Source organism: Ranitomeya variabilis, chromosome 1 (assembly GCF_051348905.1).
Source record: "Ranitomeya variabilis isolate aRanVar5 chromosome 1, aRanVar5.hap1, whole genome shotgun sequence".
In the NCBI taxonomy this organism is placed as follows: Eukaryota; Metazoa; Chordata; class Amphibia; order Anura; family Dendrobatidae; genus Ranitomeya; species Ranitomeya variabilis.
Window position 1 is genome coordinate 115878112 of NC_135232.1, and position 23688 is coordinate 115901799.

The 23688-nt window shown below is 46.4% G+C and overlaps 1 protein-coding gene across 1 annotated transcript in view; it reads right to left on the bottom strand.

Annotated features, from left to right (window-relative positions):
- The window catches only part of LOC143806921 (uncharacterized), a 192541-nt gene that overhangs the window by 27684 nt on the left and 141169 nt on the right, over positions 1–23688 (bottom strand). Inside the window, exons 35-41 of the mRNA XM_077287965.1 lie at positions 14789–14948; positions 14620–14698; positions 14363–14438; positions 13699–13879; positions 12050–12194; positions 11129–11159; positions 9868–10108 (exon numbers count right to left, since the gene is read on the bottom strand). Of these exons, the coding sequence (XP_077144080.1) occupies positions 9868–10108; positions 11129–11159; positions 12050–12194; positions 13699–13879; positions 14363–14438; positions 14620–14698; positions 14789–14948 (913 nt within the window). The remainder of the gene's footprint in view (positions 1–9867; positions 10109–11128; positions 11160–12049; positions 12195–13698; positions 13880–14362; positions 14439–14619; positions 14699–14788; positions 14949–23688) is intronic.

Below are 23688 nucleotides of genomic sequence, written 5' to 3' on the forward strand. Positions count from 1 at the left end.
GTTCTAGGACTTGAAGCAATAAATATGAATATGAGAGGTGGAAATGTTTCCCTTGAACTTTTAAAACGTGAATCCAAGTGGATTTTTGACTTAAATTGTGTCGTCCCTTTTGGAATCAATGAAGACCTTTTGTTCACTGGCTTTTACAAACAATAGGATGGACTATTAGCTGTATGTACAGCTTTGGTTTTTTCATTATGCCTTGTATCTACGGACGTTTGATTAACAGCCTATGTTAAGTGGTACATTTTATTTTTATTTTTTTATTTATTTATTTATTTATTTATTTATTTTTTTTTTTTTTTTTTTTTTTTGTATTTTTTGTATATTTTTTTCTTTTTGAAATTTTTTTCTTTATTTATTCGGAGATGTGCGATCTCTATGGCTAGCGTATACCACATTCCATTATATTGGGTGCTTAGAGCATCAATGCCCCAGGAGTCAGTAAATTCCTCTCAACTATAGGACAGGGACAACATTTGTCGTTTTGGATGTTATTTTTAGGGCTAATTTATACTATACTCCACTATATTGTGTGCTGTGAGCATAAATGCCCTTGGCGGCTGTATACTCCTTTCAAACTTAGGACAGGGCTCACGCTTTTCTTTTGTAAAGCCATAGATTACCCACTCTATAGAGTTTGGCTTTAATACTAGTATCACTAGGAGTAGCAGTAGTTAGGCATAAGCTACCTAGTAATGTAGGACAGGGTTTTTTACTGTCCCTTGCTAGTGATTCAGTTCCTCCATGTATTCACTTGGGCCACAGCATAACATACTGCAGCTCGGAGCAGCTTTTGCTCATTGTTCTCATTAGCATGTTGAATTCTTCTTGTATGTCTTCACCCTTCCCTTTTCCCCTCCTCCCTCCTCCTTCCCCCTCCTGTCTCTGCATTTTTGTGTGAGCGCTGCTCACCACGTTGCATGTGCAGCTCTAGCAAGCTGACAGTCACCTGTGCGCGATCGCGTCTTTGTTTAAGCGCTGCTATGGTAACCCCTTACTTCCACTCTGCGCAAGCGCTGTATTTCCTTTTGTATGCGCTGCTACGTTTCATTTGCAGCTCCAGCAAGCCTACAGTCATCAGTGCGCAATCGCGTTCTTGTTTAAGCGCTGCTATGGCAACCCCTTATTTCCACTCCGCGCAAGCGCTGTATTCCTTTGTTTATGCGCTGCCACGGCAACCATGAGCGGAGTGCACACTTCCGCTCTAGGACGCTGGCGCATGCGCAGCAAATATATGCTGGGCCCGGCAGGTATGAACTCTGTTCTAGCTTATCCATGCGGTCCGCCCGCCCACACAGCTGCCACTCGGTAGGTGTTTGCAGCGTCTTTATTTAAGCAGAAGGCAGCACAATCAGACACTACCCCTGACGAAGCCACCGCTGTGTGGCGACACGCGTTGGGTGTCTGCTGCCCGCACTCACCTGTGCTAGGGTACACATGCCCTTTTATGCTATTGGGCTTAGGACCAGCGTCTACGGGTCATTGCTTGCTCTTACACTCTGAGCCACTGGTCTCCTCCGCTTTGGTGGGTATTTTGTCCTGGTAGGGTCACAGCATTTTTATATAGCTCAAAAACTTCTTTGATTGTGCCTATTATTGCTTTTTTCCAGGTTTCATGCCATTATGGGGTGCTGATACTTTTGTTATTAGACAGGCACCGTCAGCCACTATTTGGACCGGGGGACAGCTGATCTGTTAGCAACTGTGCTAGTATATAGGGTCGTTCTTTGTTCACTATATTGGGCATGAGTATTTAACCCTGCATTAGGGGGTGCGGTGCTTAGGCCTTATTATAGGCTATCTGGTACAGGGATATGTGTGATCCCTTTTTAAATGTTTTTAAATGTGCTGTCTTTTGCATAAGTGTTGAATAAAGGTTGTTATCTTATTTTTTATATATATGGTGGTGACTCCCATTTTGTCAGGTCTACCTTTTTTCTCTTCACATTTGTCTCAGTTGTCTTAGACCTGGGTCGAGTCCCACTGATCGTGGTGCCCCCGCTGCTTTGTTTGGTACACAGTGTATATATGCGGTTTTTACCCGCATTTTCTGGGTGTTGGCACATGGTTCAGCTATAGCGACTTGGGTATATTGCTACTGGGTATTATTATTTCTTATATTTATTGTAACAACATGGATTTGGCGGCTAGAGAGGCTGCATGGAGTAGCCAGGCTTTGAATTTATTCTCAGAGGACACTGGTGATATCACCGCTAGCGTGTCTGGCGCAGATGACTTCCAACAGGTGACTAGGGAATTGGTTAACTTTCACAAGGCTTATGCAAAGACCTGGTGGAATTTGAAAACTTTGGAAGAATATAAGCGTGTGGGGATTATTCCCAGGGGTCTAAGGGTACAAATTTTTCCCGCCTGGGAGGCTGATGCTGGCTTTCAAAAAACCTGGGAGATGGGTCTGTCCAAATGTTCGTATATTATTTTAGACATGCTAATAGAACATGATCAGGGGGTCCTGAGGTCCTTAAAGGACAAAATACGGTCATCTGAGGTTAAATTGAATGGATTTGACCAGAAAGTGTTGGTAGAACCGTTTCAGGGGCAACTCAAGAGTACCCTGGACAGTTTTGAAAAGGAGATAACCACTAAAAAGAGACAAAAATTTAAAAGGGATCAGATGGACTTTAGGAGTGGCCGTGCATACAAATGGTCACACAAGGGAAACAAGAGGTTTAATTATGGGCCGGATCAGGGGGTTAGTAACACTGCCAGTGTGTCGGATATACCCTCCAGTGATGGTTTTTTATCATCCGAACCGAGCGACGCCGAAGGCGCAGGAGGAGGGGTCGGAGGAGGAGACACATTCCAACAGAGACGTGCCCGGAACCGCAGAGTATGGTCACCCAGACACAAGAGGGAAACGCGGCAGACAAGGAAACGCCAATATTAGATCCGCCATGTCCCACTGGTAAGTTACAAATTATCAATTTGTCTGATTATGTTCTCTCAGAACGAGAAAAAATATTACTGGAAAAAGGGCTTTCATTTTGCCCTACCAGTGGACTTGATAAATTTACTTTCATCAAAGATGTTTATCTATTCTGCAGACAGCTTACTTTTAAATTGTTATATCATCGCCCCTCAGTTCTGGATGAATTGCCTATGGCGGATAGACTTGTTTTGAGGGATCTTCTGGACCTCCTGGATGAGGGTGAGGAGTGCCAGCCCAGAAGAAAATTCACTGGAAGGTTACCTTCACAGGCCACTCCCCCGTTTACTCTGTTCCCTGCGGTACAGAGTTTCTTCAATGCTGTTTGCAGAGAGGTACATGACCTTAGGTTGGATACTACCAAGGGGAGGAACATTAGCCAACGGGACCAGGATATTTTGGCTAGGTTGGGTTCTAACCGGGACTTCGTTATCCGTGAAGCGGATAAGGGGGGTAACCTGGTCATCTGGCCAGTTGATCTTTATGTTCAAGAAGCTAGGCGCCAGTTGGGCAACACAGTATGCTATCAAGTATTGCCCTCAGACCCTACTTGTGTTTTTCAGGCCAAACTGAATCGTCTACTGGAGGCTGCGCACGCACGCGGTATTATTAACAAACGTGAAAGGGATTTTTTAACCAACCAATATCCCAGGATTCCCACCTTTTACATGCTTCCCAAGGTACACAAATCCATTCAGGCCCCTCCGGGTAGGCCAATTGTGTCTGGGATAGGTGGTTTACTTGAAAAGCCGTGTGTTTATATTGATTTTTTTCTTCAGCCTTTAGTTTTGTCTCTTAAGTCCTATGTTAAGGACTCTACATCCCTCATCCTACAACTTCGGGATCTCGAGATTCCACCAGGGGCATGGCTTGTCACACTTGATGTTGAGTCGTTGTACACCTGTATTGGACATGACTGGGGCGTTGGAGCTGTATCATATTTTCTGGACCTGAGGACCACGGGAGACAGAGGACATGACTCATTCATCTTGGACCTATTATTGTTTGTCCTGGACCAAAACTACTTCACCTTTGATCGTGTCTACTACAGGCAAGTAAGGGGCACCGCTATGGGGGCACGCTGTGCCCCTGCATATGCCAACCTCGCCTTGGGTTGGTGGGAAGTCACAAGGGTCTACTGTTCGGAACACTTTGCAGAACATGTCATGAAGTGGTTCCGTTATATTGATGACGTTGTTTTCGTCTGGACAGGTACACAGGAACTCTGTGAGGACTTTGTGAATACCCTTAATGACAATCCTTGGAATATCCGTCTTACATCTAACTATTCTCAAACGGAGATTGACTTCCTGGATTTGAAATTACAGGTGAGAGGTGGGCAAATCCGGACAACCCTTTATCGGAAGCCCACGGCTACAAATAGCCTCCTCCATTTTGACAGCTTCCACCCCACACATCTAAAAACCGGTATCCCTAAGGGACAATTTTTAAGAGTCAGGAGGAACTGCAGTGAACAGGGGGAGTTCGCTAGGCATTCCCGTGAGCTTACCACACGGTTCCGTGAAAGGGGCTATCCTAAACGGGTCATTTCCCGGGCTTTTTCGGAGGCCAACAATAGCGATAGGGACAGTCTATTACAAGGTAGAAACAGGGCCAATGATAGACCGCTTGGTATAATCACGGCCTTTAATAATCAGTGGCAAGATCTACGAGGGATTCTATCCAAATATTGGGGTATTTTGCAAAGTGAGTCCAAACTTCTTCCCCATATCGCCCCCCAACCTAGTTTGGTGGCCAGGAGGGCCAGGAGCCTTAGGGACCAGTTGAGCCATAGCCATTTCCAGCGACCAGTCACCAGACTGGGCAGAGGGGTCAGGCTCAGGGGTACTTTCCCATGTGGTAACTGTAGCATTTGCCCCCTTACCAGTTGTAACGAGAAAATTATGGTGCCTTTTTTGTCTTCGCAGACCCCTACCAAGACTTACTTTAATTGTAGGTCCCGGAACCTGGTTTATGCGCTGGTCTGCCCATGCCCAAAAATCTATGTGGGCCAAACTACACAGGAGCTCAGGAGACGTATACAACAACATCTATCCAATGTAACCACAGCGCAAAGAGACAAGACCAAGGGGAAAACCCTTACGTCAGTGGCAACACATTATCTGGCTGAACATCACTCGCAGTGGGCTGGCACGAAGGTTCTAGGACTTGAAGCAATAAATATGAATATGAGAGGTGGAAATGTTTCCCTTGAACTTTTAAAACGTGAATCCAAGTGGATTTTTGACTTAAATTGTGTCGTCCCTTTTGGAATCAATAAAGACCTTTTGTTCACTGGCTTTTACAAACAATAGGATGGACTATTAGCTGTATGTACAGCTTTGGTTTTTTCATTATGCCTTGTATCTACGGACGTTTGATTAACAGCCTATGTTAAGTGGTACATTTTATTTTTATTTTTTTATTTATTTATTTATTTATTTATTTTTTTTTTTTTTTTTTTTTTTGTATTTTTTGTATATTTTTTTCTTTTTGAAATTTTTTTCTTTATTTATTCGGAGATGTGCGATCTCTATGGCTAGCGTATACCACATTCCATTATATTGGGTGCTTAGAGCATCAATGCCCCAGGAGTCAGTAAATTCCTCTCAACTATAGGACAGGGACAACATTTGTCGTTTTGGATGTTATTTTTAGGGCTAATTTATACTATACTCCACTATATTGTGTGCTGTGAGCATAAATGCCCTTGGCGGCTGTATACTCCTTTCAAACTTAGGACAGGGCTCACGCTTTTCTTTTGTAAAGCCATAGATTACCCACTCTATAGAGTTTGGCTTTAATACTAGTATCACTAGGAGTAGCAGTAGTTAGGCATAAGCTACCTAGTAATGTAGGACAGGGTTTTTTACTGTCCCTTGCTAGTGATTCAGTTCCTCCATGTATTCACTTGGGCCACAGCATAACATACTGCAGCTCGGAGCAGCTTTTGCTCATTGTTCTCATTAGCATGTTGAATTCTTCTTGTATGTCTTCACCCTTCCCTTTTCCCCTCCTCCCTCCTCCTTCCCCCTCCTGTCTCTGCATTTTTGTGTGAGCGCTGCTCACCACGTTGCATGTGCAGCTCTAGCAAGCTGACAGTCACCTGTGCGCGATCGCGTCTTTGTTTAAGCGCTGCTATGGTAACCCCTTACTTCCACTCTGCGCAAGCGCTGTATTTCCTTTTGTATGCGCTGCTACGTTTCATTTGCAGCTCCAGCAAGCCTACAGTCATCAGTGCGCAATCGCGTTCTTGTTTAAGCGCTGCTATGGCAACCCCTTATTTCCACTCCGCGCAAGCGCTGTATTCCTTTGTTTATGCGCTGCCACGGCAACCATGAGCAGAGTGCACACTTCCGCTCTAGGACGCTGGCGCATGCGCAGCAAATATATGCTGGGCCCGGCAGGTATGAACTCTGTTCTAGCTTATCCATGCGGTCCGCCCGCCCACACAGCTGCCACTCGGTAGGTGTTTGCAGCGTCTTTATTTAAGCAGAAGGCAGCACAATCAGACACTACCCCTGACGAAGCCACCGCTGTGTGGCGACACGCGTTGGGTGTCTGCTGCCCGCACTCACCTGTGCTAGGGTACACATGCCCTTTTATGCTATTGGGCTTAGGACCAGCGTCTACGGGTCATTGCTTGCTCTTACACTCTGAGCCACTGGTCTCCTCCGCTTTGGTGGGTATTTTGTCCTGGTAGGGTCACAGCATTTTTATATAGCTCAAAAACTTCTTTGATTGTGCCTATTATTGCTTTTTTCCAGGTTTCATGCCATTATGGGGTGCTGATACTTTTGTTATTAGACAGGCACCGTCAGCCACTATTTGGACCGGGGGACAGCTGATCTGTTAGCAACTGTGCTAGTATATAGGGTCGTTCTTTGTTCACTATATTGGGCATGAGTATTTAACCCTGCATTAGGGGGTGCGGTGCTTAGGCCTTATTATAGGCTATCTGGTACAGGGATATGTGTGATCCCTTTTTAAATGTTTTTAAATGTGCTGTCTTTTGCATAAGTGTTGAATAAAGGTTGTTATCTTATTTTTTATATATATGGTGGTGACTCCCATTTTGTCAGGTCTACCTTTTTTCTCTTCACATTTGTCTGAATTGTGCGAAAGGTATCACTGGCAGGCATGAAGACAGAGAGCCCAGCAGTGACATTGCCCTCCTTAGAGTCATGGAGGGGTTTTGCAATGTTTGTGCTATCATGGTTAATATTTTGTCTTTTTTGGGGCCCGGGAGTCGGCATTCTTGAACCTGGGAGTCTAACGTCAGCCCTAGGAACTCCTGTACTTGAGAGGGTTCCAACTTTGATTTTTTTATGTTTATGAGCCAACCCAAGTCCGTTAGAATAGTCATTACTCGGTCTCTCTGTTCTCTGCAGCTTTGAGCCGAGTCGCTGGCTATAAGAAAATCGTCCAAGTAAGGGACTATGATAATGTTTTGTTCCCTTATGTGGGCCATCATCTCTGCTATTATTTTCGTGAATATTCGCGGAGCAATTGAGATCCCGAACGGGAGGGCCCTGTACTGGAAGTTTCTTATTTTTCCCTTTATGGAAACCGCCATCCTGAGAAATTTTTGAGATTGTTCGTGGATGGGCACATGGTAATATGCGTCGGTTAGGTCTATCACGACCATGAAGCAATTTGGAAAAATAATTTTTATTGTAGGTTTTATCGTTTCCATTTTGAACTTGTGGTTTCTTACATAAATGTTTAAGTTTCTTAAGTTTATAATCGTCCGAAAGGACCCGTCGGGTTTCGGTACTAGAAACAGAGGGGAGAAAAACCCCTCCTCCATTTCTTGAGGAGAGATCTCCTGAATTACGGCTTTCTGCAGTAGGGAAATAATTTCTTTCTCTAATGCCGCTTGTTCTGCTGCCGAAGACCTCGTTTTTGTCACTACGTAATTTCAGGGGGGGGGGGGGGGGGGTTAGGGGGGAGAAAGGTAATCTATTTTTAGACCGGATTGTATGAGTCTTAAAATCCAGGTGTTGTTGGATATTTTCTTCCAGGCAGGAAAAAATGAGGTGAGCCTTCCCCCCCACCGTAGGAAAAATGTCATTTGGAGGGCTTTTTGTCACGGGAGGTGTTGCCAAAAAGGTAGCCTCTATCTCGTCTTCTCCCTTCTTCCCATTTATTCTGTTCTCTGGGAGGTCTCCGACGAAAAAATTTCCGGTTCCGAAAGGACTGTTTAAATGGGGCTGGCCCCAGATTTGGAAACCCCTTCTTTTTGTCCCCTGCTTTCTGGAGGATGTCATCCAGGGTTTCCCCAAAATAAGAAATTTCCCTCGCATGGGATAGAACACAATTTCAGCTTTGTTTGGAGGTCCCCTGGCCAGCTCTTAAGCCATAGGGTCCTTCTAGCTGCGTTGGAGAGGGCAGCGGCCTTGGATGTTAAACGTACTGAGTCCGCTGAGGAGTCCGCTAGGAACGCTGCTGCTGCCCTAATTGCCGGGATTGAATCAAGCAATTTACTTCTGGGTGACCCGTCCTTAATCTGGTTTTCCAGCTGGTCAACCCACACCATCAAAGACCTGGAGGTGCAGGTCGCTGCGACTGCAGGTCTCAAGCTACCCCCAGCCGATTCCCATGCCCCTTTAAGAAAGGTATCCGCTTTCTTGTCTAAGGGGTCTTTGAGGGTGCCCATATCCTCAAACGGGAGCGCAAATTTTTTCGAGGCTTTGGCCACTGCTACGTCCAATTTTGGTGCGTTGTCCCAAGAAGTGGACGCCTCGTCATCGAAGGGGTACTTTCTTTTAAGCGAGGGTACTGAAGAATTTCTCCTGTCCGGTTTTTCCCATTCTTTTTTGATCAGTGTCTGGACATTGGAATTTAACGGAAAAGCTCTCCGCTTTTTTTGTCCCAGACCTCCAAACATTATATCTTGAGCCGTTTTATCGGGTCTGGGATCCTCAACCCCCATAGTGGCTCTGACGGCTTTTACTAAAGCGTCCATTTCCTCTAGTGGGAAGCAATGATGGCCCGAATCTTCATCAGAGGAGATAGGGAGGACTTAGAATCGTCAGAGTCCACCCGGAGCGGCGGCCATCTTTCTGCACCCGGAGCGTGCAGAGGCCGGCACAGGAGCTCCGGGTGACCAGCGCCCCTTCCTCCCTCAGAGTCTGGCGGCGGTCTCTCCCCCGCACACCCTGAAGAACCCGTCGGTTCCAGCGGTGGCGGCTTCGGGTGCCGGACAAGCCGCGGCAGGAGCCTCCTCGCTGCCGGAACCCGACTGTCCGGTCCTGGTCCTTTGGATACGCGTCTTCTTTGCAGGTACTGCCGAAAAGAGGTTCCCCGTCAGGGACAGGAAACCAACTGATGCGAGGGAGAGGTACCGCCCTTTTTATCTGTAGGTTTCCTGTCCCTGAAGGGCGGATCCCCTCTCTCCGTAGTGCTGTCATGGGGGACCGAGAAAAACCTTTAAATGAGAGGGTGTGTCCAAACTTTTGGTCTGTACTGTGTATGTATACGTGTACGTGTGTGTGTGTGTGTGTGTGTGTGTGTGTGTGTGTGTGTGTGTGTGTGTGTGTGTGTGTGTGTGTATGTATATATATATATATATATATATATATATATATATATATATGTATATATATATATATGTATATATATATATATATATATATATATGTATATATATATATGTATATATATATATATATATATATATATATATATATATATATATATATATATATATATATATATATATATATATACACACACATACATACATACATACAAACACTCATACATATACCGTGAGATCAGAAAGCATGATCACCGCGGTTTCTAATACGATATGAATGGAGAACAAGGCAGTGTGTGCTTACACTAGAGAGAGATATCCCAGCATATCACTGTAGACATACTCTGTATTACACAGGATCGGCGGGTGGCACACGCACCTTTTCAATGTGGTTTTAGAAGTCGTTCTCGGATTTGCAAATGCTAAAGGCAAATTTCTGTCTAATGGATCAGTAATCGATATTCCAGGCATCTCCACAGGAACAATACCGGTGGTCCTCGCTACTGGCCAGTTAGATGGTCCTGCTATTACAGCAGCAACGCCGACTGGAGACACGTCTGGCATGGGCTCAGTATCAGAAACCTCAGGTGCAACTTTTCCATTACCATCCCCTTCCACAGCTGAAAAATATACGTGAAAGCGATATCAGGAGCTGACAAAATAATTGAATTTACTGACAATCATTGGATCAGTAAAAGATGAGCTAAAAAAAAACTAATTGGGGAATTAAAAATAAGGAAGTTCTTGTTTAAAAAGTAATAATTCAGCCTCTTGACCAGTTAATATTTTTTTGTGGCTGATACTAGCCAAAAGAATGGACACCCTCAGAACAGATTAGAACACCATGGCTGCTTTCCCAAAATTAACTGTTATCCTTCTAGTATTGTGGCCTGGTAAAATGGGCAGAGCACTAAAAAGACTTGAGAGTGATGTTTCCAGAACAAAAACAGCCACGTTTAATATTGATCTCATACAAACCATTCAGAGAAATACATTAAATGAGTTTTCCCAATTCAGACATTTTTGGCATGTAGCAAAAAGTGAGAAGTAGACGAAATGTCAGCTAATATACAGTAGCTCTCACTGCAATTCTTTTATGCAATCTGTCAATAAGATCAACCATCCTAAGTAGTTTATATGTATGGGCATGTCTGTCATAGGAAGCTGAATACATTTATGTCTTCATATCTGCAATCTGATATTCTATTCCAGAGTATTCCATTTTTTATGTAAACGAGCTGTTCAGCACTATGGGCTGGACATAGATCTCTTTGATAATCTGCCTCCAGAGATCATATTCCATAAAAGGATGGGTTAGCAGTAAGACACGTAAGTAACACAGAATGGTCTCCTTTTTACATCTTTGTTGTGGCTTCTGTTCTTCATAATATACAATTTACTGCATCTATAAGAAAAAGTACACCGATGGTGCGTGGCGGCCCCACTGACTTATGAAGCTTTTTGGGATACTTCTACTTGTCTATCATTCTACAAAGGAAAACAGTGAAGGTTGCGGCGCTATTTTCCCTGTAAAATAGAACAGCCTGCGAACTACATGGCAAAGGAAATGGAAGCTCACAGTAAGCAAATAAAGACATACACATGAAAGAATAAGTTAGTTATACTTATTAAATAGTTACCTGCTCCTTTGATTTTTGGATCAGTTACTTGCTACAAAGAATAATAAAAGGAAAAAGTTAAGAAACTTATCTAAATAAACATCAAATGTAATAATAAACAAGCAAGAAACATTGATGCACAACATGGGTAAATTTGGAAGGGCAATGGGGGAACATTTCCCCTAAATCCAAACAAATGCAGTTTTCATCAATTTGATGTAATCTTTGAGGACTGGAGGATCCTTTTCAGCTCAGGGCAACGCAGCTTCTCACCCGGCATCAAGACGTCCTGACTGTCAGCCTTAGACCCTTTGTACAGTGAACCCAAGCTGAAGAGTGATCCAGGAATGAGGAAAGTGAAGAGGTCTGATATGAGGACACAGTAGTCTTCTTTACTCTGGGCCATAGATTAATTCTGAAGTCTGAATGTATTTTGTGAATTTAGTCTAGGAATTAATCCATTTGTCTTGCAACAGACCAGTGTTCCCCAACTCCAGTCTTCAAGAGCCACCAACAGGTCATGTTTTCAGGATTTCCTTAGTATTGCCAGGTGATGGAATTCTTGCCTGTCCTGGTGATGCACCTGGGCAATACTAAGGGAATCCAGAAAACATGACCTGTTGGTGGCTCTTGACTGGAGTTGGGGAACACTGCTAAAGAGGATAAGTATGGTCTGCAAAAGTGAGGGGCCAAACTCTGCAGCCGTCAGAAGTCATGATGGCAGTCAGAACTAATTGCATACTGTTTTATTAGTAAGTCGCGGAAGAAACAGAATTAATCCGAAGCCCTGAATACAATAGGAAACTAATCAATGAACAGATGTATGTCAAGCACAATGGGAGTTATTCACATCTATGTTTTTATATGATGTAATCTGTGCCACAAAAGAAGAAGATTGGTATTCGAGAAATAGAACTAGACCCAAACACAATATAATGTTACCTCTGAAACACTGGGTTTCTTTGGTAGTGCAGGAAGGTCTCCATCATCCATGCACTGCGCACTTCTCTTTCTTGAAGTCAAGCCTAACCCCGGATCTGCGTCTTCCTGGCCGACGGTAAGAAGCTCATGTGATACAGTCTCCACACTATGTAAGGAGATAAAGAACAATAATGTGTCAGCCTCAAGAGGAGGCCTTTTACTCAATAGACTAATGTCAGTTGAAATTGCCATTAATGGTGGGCCTGGACGACAGTCTAATCTGTTTGAAGGCCTCTTTACTCTTTCCTCAGGGAATTATAGGACCTGGTATGTATGAGTTCGGACTGCCGATCCTTTTGTTCTTGAAGAGAAGTCTCCGTGTGCCAGAAGAGTCTGGCAGGGTCTGTCTCAGAAAACAATGGTGAACTCCTGTGTATGGGAGACCTGGGAAATATAGCTGCCGGACAAATGACCTGAAACTTGTCTTATGTATGGCGGCTTTAAGGTACCGTCACACTCAGCGATGCTGCAGCGATACAGACAACGAGCTGATCGCTGGAGCGTCGCTGTTAGGTCGCTGTAAAGACGTCAAACACAGCAACTCCAGAACGATGCAGGAGTGATCCTGTGACGTAGTGGTGACTCACTTATCATTCTCGCTGGTTGTTAGCTCCATGTAAAATGTTGCTGGCATCGTTGCTTTTGATGTCAAACATGACGATACACGCCGACCTGACGACCAAATAAAGTTCTGGACTTCCAGCTCCGACCAGCGATGGCACAGCGGGATCCAGATCGCTGCTGCGTGTCAAACACAACGAGATCGCTATCCAGGACGCTGCAACGTCACGGATTGTTGTCGTTCTCGTTGCAAAGTTGCTGAGTGTGAAGGTACCTTTAAGGTACCTTCACACTAAGCGACGCTGCAGCGATACAGACAACGATGCCGATCGCTGCAGCGTCGCTGTTTAGTCGCTGTGTGGTTGCTGGAGAGCTGTCACACAGACGGCTCTCCAGCGACCAACGATGCCCAAGTCCCCGGGTAACCAGGGTAAACATCGGGTTACTAAGCGCAGGGCCGCGCTTAGTAACCCGATGTTTACCCTGGTTACCAGCGTAAACGTAAAAAAAAACCCCACATACTCACATTCCGGTGCCCGGCGTCCACTTCCCTGCACTCCTCCTGTATCCTGTGTCAGCGCCGAACATCTCCGGCATCTCCCACAGAGCACAGCGGTGACGTCACCGTTCTGCTTTACGGCCGGCACTTACACAGGATGCAGGAGGAGTGCAGGGAAGCGGACGCCGGGCACCGGAATGTGAGTATGTGGTTGTTTTTTTTTACGTTTACGCTGGTAACCAGGGTAAACATCGGGTTACTAAGCGCGGCCCTGCGCTTAGTAACCCGATGTTTACCCTGGTTACCAGTGAAGACATCGCTGGATCGGTGTCACACACACCGATCCAGCGATGTCTACGGGAGATCCAGCGACGAAATAAAGTTCTGGACTTTCTTCTCCGACCAACGATGTCACAGCAGGATCCTGATCGCTGCTGCCTGTCAAACACAACGATATCGCTATCCAGGACGCTGCAACGTCACGGATCGCTAGCGATATCGTTTATTGTGAAGGTACCTTAAGTCTGGTTATACATCACCATTATCTCACCTTGGATTAAGATTCTCTGTTCGCGCTTGAGTGGAGCCTGAACTGATCATTACAGGTGCCGGGAGACTTTCTGCCACGTTGGAATCACAAGAATAGACATAGTCATCTTCAATGGGAATTTCCACCAGTGTCAGAATAAATGTGGCTTCCTCTCCAGAGTTTGGTTCTCCTATGAAGCAATCTGTAAAGACAAGCAAACAAGTTAAACTTTTAGATAATAGAGTAACAATCGGAATAGGATTCAACTGTAAAAATGGAGATGCTCAGACAGGGCTTAAAAAAAAAAAGAGGTTTGATTATGGTTGAGGTATGTGTAAGCCATAAGTGTGAAATGCTGGTTCCACCTCCTGGATCTGCTCCTATGTGGTCTACTGAGCCGCCACATCCAGTGAAGTCTCTACAATAGTGTGAGATGGTCCGCTCCCTCCCGGATCGGCAGTACGGCTCACAAGGAGAAGTGATCACACAGTAGTGTCACAGTTTACCGCTGCACAGTGGGCATTGTGTGCTCTTTCCACCATCATGGCCACATTGGTGCACAAAGAGGGAACTCAGGTAATTTTTACGTCCACTTAACCCCTCTTTGCCATCAGCAGACTATTTATGGATGAAGATGCCATGGCGTGTAAGTAGCGTTACAAGATGGAACAGAGCATCAACCTACCCGATACACTGACATGTTGAGAACTAAAATCTTGCAGCAGAACATCAGCATCCCCTTCCATGACGGAGTAACTCATCTATATATGTAAAAAACAAAGCATGAGTAAAACAATATAAGCTAAATGCTTACACTTCGTTAACAATACAGATCCTTGAGGATCCACCAGCATTGCAAAAGATTCATTTTGTATTAAATCAACATTTATAGAAAAAAGTCTGCCATTTGTTTCAGCGCTACAATACGAGCCATCCCGTTACCTGCTCTACTGGCAATGGCAAGCTGTCATGTATTGGATGGTTCTCAGGATTGGGGGAACAGTGAGGAGATCCCATAATTCTACACAAGGAAGTAAAAATAAAAACATTAGGATATTGTAACCATCTAATGTGGTTAAGATAAAAAAGCAAAATTATAAAAGTTTCCAACCTTGGATCTACTGTAACACTGTTCTCCACAGCACATATATCATCATGAGGGCTGGACGGAAGGGATGGCAGTTCTGGACTTGTGATCGGTCCTTGGTTAGATTGTTGCGTATTCCTGGATGGGTCATTTTCTGTGCATTGATCAGGACTCAGAAATTCCTCTAGAAAGAAATAAGGTTTGCAGTGGGTGAATAAAGACATGAAAACTGTCTTGCAATGCATAAGTAAACCATCTCTTATTCTGCCGTCATTTGTGGTCGTCTTGAGGCATTCAAAGGCCTTGCTCGTCTTAGTATGATAGGGAAAACGGCATTAAGGCTACGTTCACACTTTGCGGGTTTTGCCGCGAATCCGCAGCGGATTTGACACTGCGGATCCGCAGCAGTTTTCCATGCAGGGTACAGTACAATGTTACCCTATGGAAAACAAAACCCGCTGTGCCCACGCTGCGGGAAGTTAAGCGGATAATGTGCAGATGGTACCCGGGGTGGAGGAGAGAGACTCTCCTCCAGGCCCTGGGAACCATATTTTGGTGTAAAAAAAAGAATTAAAATAAAAAATGATGCTATACTCACCTCTCAGCGCTGCCCGCGGCGTCCGGTCTCAGTTGCTGTGCTAGCAGGACCTGTGGTGACGTCGCGGTCACATGACCGTGATGACGCCGCGGTCACATGACCGTGACGTCACGAAGGTCCTTGTCGGCACAGCCGCCTGCAGCACCGAGGAGATCCGGACATCGGAGGGTGAGTATAACCAATTTTTATTATTTTTTACATTACTATTGATGCTGCATATTGCTGCATATGCAGCATCAATAGTATAGGCGGAAACCCGCAGCGGAAACCGCGGAACAAACCGCGATAAATCTGCAGGGATAACCGCAGCGGTTTTGCCCTGCAGATTTATCAATTCCGCAGCGGGATTAACCCGCAAAGCAGGCCGCAAAGTGTGAACGTGGCCTAAAGGTACTAGGTATGTAATAATATTGTGTCTCTTGCTCATATACAGGTCCTTCTCAAAAAATTAGCATATAGTGTTAAATTTCATTAATTACCCATAATGTAATGATTACAATTAAACTTTCATATATTATAGATTCATTATCCACCAACTGAAATTTGTCAGGTCTTTTATTGTTTTAATACTGATGATTTTGGCATACAACTCCTGATAACCCAAAAAACCTGTCTCAATAAATTAGCATATCAAGAAAAGGTTCTCTAAACGACCTATTACCCTAATCTTCTGAATCAACTAATTAACTCTAAACACATGCAAAAGATACCTGAGGCTTTTAAAAACTCCCTGCCTGGTTCATTACTCAAAACCCCCATCATGGGTAAGACTAGCGAACTGACAGATGTCAAGAAGGCCATCATTGACACCCTCAAGCAAGAGGGTAAGACCCAGAGAGAAATTTCTCAACAAATAGGCTGTTCCCAGAGTGCTGTATCAAGGCACCTCAATGGTAAGTCTGTTGGAAGGAAACAATGTGGCAGAAAACGCTGTACAACGAGAAGAGGTGACCGGACCCTGAGGAAGATTGTGGAGAAGGACCGATTCCAGACCTTGGGGAACCTGAGGAAGCAGTGGACTGAGTCTGGTGTGGAAACATCCAGAGCCACCGTGCACAGGCGTGTGCAGGAAATGGGCTACAAGTGCCGCATTCCCCAGGTAAAGCCACTTTTGAACCATAAACAGCGGCAGAAGCGCCTGACCTGGGCTACAGAGAAGCAGCACTGGACTGTTGCTAAGTGGTCCCAAGTACTTTTTTCTGATGAAAGCAAATTTTGCATGTCATTCGGAAATCAAGGTGCCAGAGTCTGGAGGAAGACTGGGGAGAAGGAAATGCCAAAATGCCTGAAGTCCAGTGTCAAGTACCCACAGTCAGTGATGGTGTGGGGTGCCATGTCAGCTGCTGGTGTTGGTCCACTGTGTTTCATCAAGGGCAGGGTCAATGCAGCTAGCTATCAGGAGATTTTGGAGCACTTCATGCTTCCATCGGCTGAAATGCTTTATGGAGATGAAGATTTCATTTTTCAGCACGACCTGGCACCTGCTCACAGTGCCAAAACCACTGGTAAATGGTTTACTGACCATGGTATTACTGTGCTCAATTGGCCTGCCAACTCTCCTGACCTGAACCCCATAGAGAATCTGTGGGATATTGTGAAGAGAAAGTTGAGAGACGCAAGACCCAACACTCTGGATGAGCTTAAGGCCGCTATTGAAGCATCCTGAGCCTCCATAACATCTCAGCAGTGTCACAGGCTGATTGCCTCCATGCCACGCCGCATTGAAGCAGTCATTTCTGCCAAAGGATTCCCGACCAAGTATTGAGTGCATAACTGAACATTATTATTTGATGGTTTTTTTGTTTGTTATTAAAAAACACTTTTATTTGATTGGACGGGTGAAATATGCTAATTTATTGAGACAGGTTTTTTGGGTTATCAGGAGTTGTATGCCAAAATCATCAGTATTAAAACAATAAAAGACCTGACAAATTTCAGTTGGTGGATAATGAATCTATAATATATGAAAGTTTAATTGTAATCATTACATTATGGTAAATAATGAAATTTAACACTATATGCTAATTTTTTGAGAAGGACCTGTATACAGTATATGTTCAGCACTTTCCTGCTGTTGTTTTTGTGCAGAAAGTTTCCGAACAAAGTGGATGAGATTTCATGAAAATCTCTGTCCATTGAGCGTTTACAGACATTGATGAACGGTGTGTTTGTTTCCCTATACAATAGACTTTTACTAGCAGCCTTGGATCTAAGGGGTACAAGAGCAGGTTTTATTTAGCTATCCTGACTCCACTTTGGTTATTCTACATCTAGCTCCTTGCTTTCCAAAATGGAGTCTGTGTTTTGAGATAAGGAATCTCAGGAATTTCTTTTTCTAAAGGGACTTGGAGATGACGTATAAGGAAGTGAAAGTAAAGACGTGAGCCATACCTAGACTGTGAAGGTAGGTGTAGATATTGACTTTAGCCAATTAAATGTATGTATGCTAATGCCAGCATATACGTAGAGATAAGCTGAGCCAATAATATCACTACAATGTATGTCTAGTGAAAACCTATATAAACACTGACCGATGTAATAAAGAGAGGTCTGCTTAGATCCACAAATGTGTGCCTGCGTGACTCTCCTGTAGGTACTTGGATTTTACAATTTAATTTGGAACAGGCACAACGTGTCAGAATGTAGCACATTACATGGCAACAGGGGTTTCTCCATGTGGAGAGTGACAAGCCAAGCCTGGTATATCAGAGTGAGGAGACTTATAAGCCATGCATGCTCCTCTGGGAAATTAAATATGCAAATTGTATCTTCAGAGAGGAAGCGAACTAGAACTCTAGCGCCATTTATTGGAAGAAGTGAGGAGCAATAAAAGAAACATGAATGATCATAATTGAGTTTTTAATTATCGATTGTAATTTTGTGAGGAATCTAAGTTTCTGTAAGAATAAACAAAAGGAAAAAAGTCCAAAAGCAAATTTGTCATTTAAAGACCGGAGGTGGACAGGAAGGCCAGGGAATCAAAAGCAGGGAGTAGAAGACCCAGTGCACAGTCCGGCCCCTGTGCACCAAAATCTCAAACTTCAAATGGCGATTAAAGAACAATAAAAGCGGATTTCTTCACCAACGGCATCCATGTCATCTGTATTATAGCAAAGTCTTTACTAAAAAAAATACCCCGAAACAGCTGTCTGTGGATGGATACCATGTTTTGACATAGGTGGTTTTCCTTTATTGGATGCTGCCCTTCCCGTGGTTGTTCCTTCCCGGTGAAAGACCTGGCTATTCATTGCTTGCGTTGAGAAACACTTGATGGTGTCTCCGCGGCTTTTCTACATGCATTTGCATATTTCCCTTAACCCTTCCCGACCTTTGACGCAACGTAGGTATCATGAAAGTCGGTGCCAATCCGACCTGTGACGCCTATGTGGCGTCATGGAATGATCGCGTCCCTGCAGATCGGGTGAAAGGGTTAACTCCAATTTCACCCGATCTGCAGGGACAGGGGGAGTGGTACTTCAGCCCAGGGGGGGTGGCTTCACCTATGAAAATGGTGAAATATTACAATCCCAGCCATGGCCGATGCTGCAATATCATCGGCCATGGCTGGAAAACCTAATCTGCTGCCCCCCCCCCCCCGATCGCCTCCCCAGTCCTCCTTTCTGCCCCGTACTGTGGTCCGCTCCCCTCCATCCTCCTGTCCGCTCCCCCCCGTGCTCCGATCTCCCCCCCCCTCCTCATACTTACCGAGCCTCGTGGTGTCCGGCCGTCTTCTTCATGGGCGCCGCCATCTTCCAAAATGGCGGGCGCATGCGCAGTGCGCCCGCCGAATCTGCCGTCTGGCAGATTCGTTCCAGGTACATTTTGATCACTGTGATAAAACCTATCACAGTGATCAAAATAAAAAAAAATTGTAAATGAACCCCCCCTTTATCACCCCCATAGGTAGGGACAATAAGGAGATTTTTGTGTACTCACCGTAAAATCTCTTTCTCTTAGCCTCTAATTGGGGGACACAGGACCATGGGTGTTATGCTGCTGTCCACTAGGAGGCGACACTATGCATAATCTGAAAAAGATTAACTGTGGCTCCTCCTGTGCAGTATACACCCCTGGACGGCATCAGCCTTCTCCAGTTTTGTGCAAAAGCAGTAGGAGGAACGTAACATGAATAACATAATTATGCCTGTAAGAAGGCAACTATGTACGAGCTCAAGAAACAATATGAGAACTCAACAGTTACAACAGCCCGGAAAGGGCAACAGGGTGGGAGCTGTGTCCCCCAATTAGAGGCTAAGAGAAAGAGATTTTACGGTGAGTACACAAAAATCTCCTTTACTCTGTCGCCTCATTGGGGGACACAGGACCATGGGACGTCCTAAAGCAGTCCCTGGGTGGGAAGCAATGGACGAATATTGTGCAGACAGGCCCGTACACTTAGGGCACCGCCACCTGCAGGACACGTCTACCCAGGCTCGCGTCCGCTGAGGACTGGGTATGAACCCTGTAGTGTTTAGTAAATGTGTGTAAGCTAGTCCAAGTGGCCGCCTTACACACTTGTTGTGCCGAAGCCTGGTGCCGAATGGCCCAGGAGGCCCCTACCGCCCGTGTAGAGTGTGCCGTAATGCCGGCTGGAAGAGGAGAATTCTTAAGGCGATACGCCTCTTGTATGGTGGATTTGATCCACCTGGCAAGAGTAGCTTTGGAAGCTGGCATACCCTTGTGGCCGCCTTCCGGAAGGAGGAAAAGGGAATCAGACCTCCGGAAGGACGCAGTCCTAGACACGTATATACGCAAAGCCCTGACAAGGTCAAGCGTATGCAGAGCCTTCTCCACTCTATGAACCGGAACCGGACAAAGGGATGGTAGTGAAATTTCCTCATTGAGGTGGAAGTCGGACACAACCTTCGGGAGGAAGGATGGGACCGTACGAAGAACTACCTTGTCCTGGTGAAATGCCAGGAAAGGCCGTCTGCAGGAAAGTGCTGTCAGTTCAGACACCCTGCGTAGCGAGGTGATTGCCACCAGGAAAACCACCTTCTGGGAAAGAAGGCGGAGCGGGACCTCCTTAAGAGGTTCGAAGGGTGGTTCCTGCAATGCTGTCAGGACCAGGTTGAGGTCCCACGTTTCTAGTGGTCGTCTGTAGGGGGGAACCAATCGGGAAACCCCCTGAAGGAAAGTCCTTACTTGCGGCTGGTAGCAATGCGCCTTTGGAAAAGCACTGAGAGGGCTGACACCTGGCTCTTAAGCGAGCCCAAGGACAGCCTGGCCTCCAGACCCGATTGGAGAAAACCAAGTACTTTGGGTATGGAATAAGGGAGTGGGATCTGGCCACGAGATTCGCACCAGGTAAAGAAAGCTTTCCAGGTACGGTAATAAATCTTGGCAGAGGCTGGTTTCCGTACTCTGATCATGGTTCCAATGACATCTGCCGAGAGCCCTGCCTGGGTTAGAACCCAGGTCTCAAGGGCCACGCCGTCAAATTGAGAGCCCCTGAGTTCTGGTGGTAGAAGTAGAACGGCCCTTGTGATAGAAGATCGTGGCGGTCGGGGAGACGCCAAGGGGCGTCTGCTGTGAGTTGTACGATGTCGGCGTACCATGTGCGTCTGGGCCAGTCTGGTGCAATGAGGATGGTTGGAACTCCCTCTTGTTTGATCTTCCTCACCACTCTGGATATCAGGGGGAGAGGTGGAAAAATGTACAGAAGCTGGAACTGGGTCCAGTCCTGAACCAGAGCGTCTGCTCCGAGCGACCGCGGATCGTGTGTTCTGGCAATGAAGTTGGAGACCTTGGCATTGAAATGGGATGCCATTAGGTCCACATCCGGGGTCCCCCAGCGGAGACAGATCTGTTGAAAAATTTCGGGATGGAGAGACCACTCTCCCGAGTCTATTCCTTGTCGGCTGAGGAAGTCTGCTTCCCAGTTGTCCACACCCGGAATGTGGACCGCCGAAAGAACCGACCCTGTGTCCTCCGCCCAGCGGAGGATATGTGACACTTCCCGCATCGCCTGGGTACTGCGGGTCCCCCCTTGATGATTCACATATGCCACAGCCGTGGCATTGTCCGACTGTATCCTGATGTGAGAGGCTGCCAGTAAGTGATGGAAGGCCCTCAATGCCAGAAGGATGGCACGAATTTCCAGGATGTTGATGGGCATGGTCGCTTCCGCTGGGGACCATTTGCCCTGTGCCCTGTGGTGTAGGTGCACCGCACCCCAACCCGTCAGGCTCGCGTCGGTGGTCAGGACCTTCCATTGACCTGAGAGAAAGGATTTCCCCTTTGCTAGCGAGGTTGGCTTGAGCCACCAGTGCAGGGACCTCCTGGTTGACGACGTTAGCTGGAACTCCCTGTCGAGAGAAAAGGGATTCCGGTCCCAGGACTTGAGAATGGCTAGTTGGAGAGGTCTGAGGTGAAACTGGGCAAATGGGACAGCTTCTATTGCCGCTGCCATCTTGCCGAGAACTCTCATGGCAAACCGGAGAGATCGAGGGGGTTTGCGGAGGAGGGTGCGAACTGCTAGTCGGAGAGCCAGTGCCTTGTCCTTGGGAAGGAGCACTAGACCCCTGGAGGTGTTGAATAACATTCCCAGGAAGGTCAGGGACTGACTCGGGGTTGGTGATGACTTTTGTAGGTTGATTAACCAGCCCATGCGACTGAGAGTATCGGTTGTGATTGAGACGCTGAGCTCGCAGTCCTTGAAGGTGGGAGCCTTGATGAGTAGATCGTCCAGGTATGGAACGACTACTATGCCTCTGGAGTGCAGGACGTCCATGGTGGCTGCCATGACCTTGGTGAACACTCTGGGAGCCGTGGCGAGTCCAAAGGGGAGAGCCACGAATTGGTAGTGGTCCTGGCCTATTGCGAACCTGAGAAACCTCTGATGGGCAGGTGCAATGGGTATATGCAGGTATGCGTCTTGTATGTCTATGGAGGCGAGATATTCTCCCTTCTCCATGGACGCAATGATGGACCGAAGGGACTCCATGCGGAAATGACGGACCCGTACATATTTGTTGAGCTGTTTTAGGTCTAGTATGGGCCGTACACTGCCTCCTTTCTTGGGAACTACGAACAGATTGGAGTAGAACCCTCGGAAACGGTCGGTCGTGGGTACCGGTACTATGACTCCTGATTGACAAAGCGAGGAGACCGCTTGGTGGTAGGCTCGAGCCTTGGCTGGCGGTTTTGGGGGGACAGAGAGGAAGAACCGGTCCGCTGGGTTGGAGGTGAAGTCTATTTTGTATCCGGAAGACACTAGTTCCGTGACCCACCTGTCTTCTGTAATAGGCAGCCAGACTTGATGAAAGAGCAAAAGTCGGCCGCCTACTGGTGTGGTGTCTTCCGGAGTCCGTGAGTCATGAGGAGGAGAAGGTCTGAGATTTTCCTCCTCTGGCCTTAGACTGGCCTGCTTTTGACTGCCAGGTCTTGTCCGACCTTTGCGTCGATCGTGAGTTGTCCCTGCGTGGGGAACGGTTACGATTTTGTACTGGACGCGAGACGGACCAGCCGGAGGAATTCCGAAAGGATCGGAATCGAGTTTGGTTACGCTTCTTGTAAGTGCGTTTAGGTTTCAGTTGGGGAAGAGAAGTACTCTTACCCCCTGTGGCGTTGGATATCATAGTGTCCAACTGTTCACCGAAAAGTCTCCCACTGAGGTAGGGGAGGTGCGTGAGGGACTTCTTTGAGGCTGCGTCCGCTTTCCATTCCCGCAGCCAGAGGATACACCGAATCGTGATGGCGTTTGATGCTATCCCCGCGACTCCCCTTGCTGAATCCAGAGCTGCATGGAGCATGTAATCTGCTACAACAGCAATTTGAACCGCTTGGTCCGACAGTTCAGGAGCGGATGCTTGGAAGGCTTGTAAATTGTTTGCCCAGGCCAGGATGGCCTTGGCAGCCCAAACTGAGGCGAACGCGGGAGCCAGGGATGCCCCTGCAGCCTCGAAAATTGAACGAGCCATGCGTTCTACCTGCCGGTCTGCTGCGTCCCTTAGGGTTGAGCTATCTGGCAGTGAAAGGAGGGTCTGTGCTGCTAGCCTGGAGACTGGGGGATCCACTTCAGGTGGATCTGTCCATTCCTTGGTGTCCTTCTGTGGGAAGGGGTACCTCGCCTCCAGATATTTGCGATTAGCGAATATTTTCTCAGGCTGTGAGAGCTGTTTTTTAAGGATCGCCTTAAACTCTGGGTGGTTAGAGAAAACCTTAGGCGGCTTCAGAGGTCCTTCAAAGGAAATCTGATGTTCTGGGGCCTCTGGTGGCGGATCAGAAATGTCCAACACCCGATGGATGGACGATATTATGTCCTCAACTAGCGCTGTATTGCTAGGAGGGATTGGGATCAGGGACCCCTCCGTTTCCCTGTCTG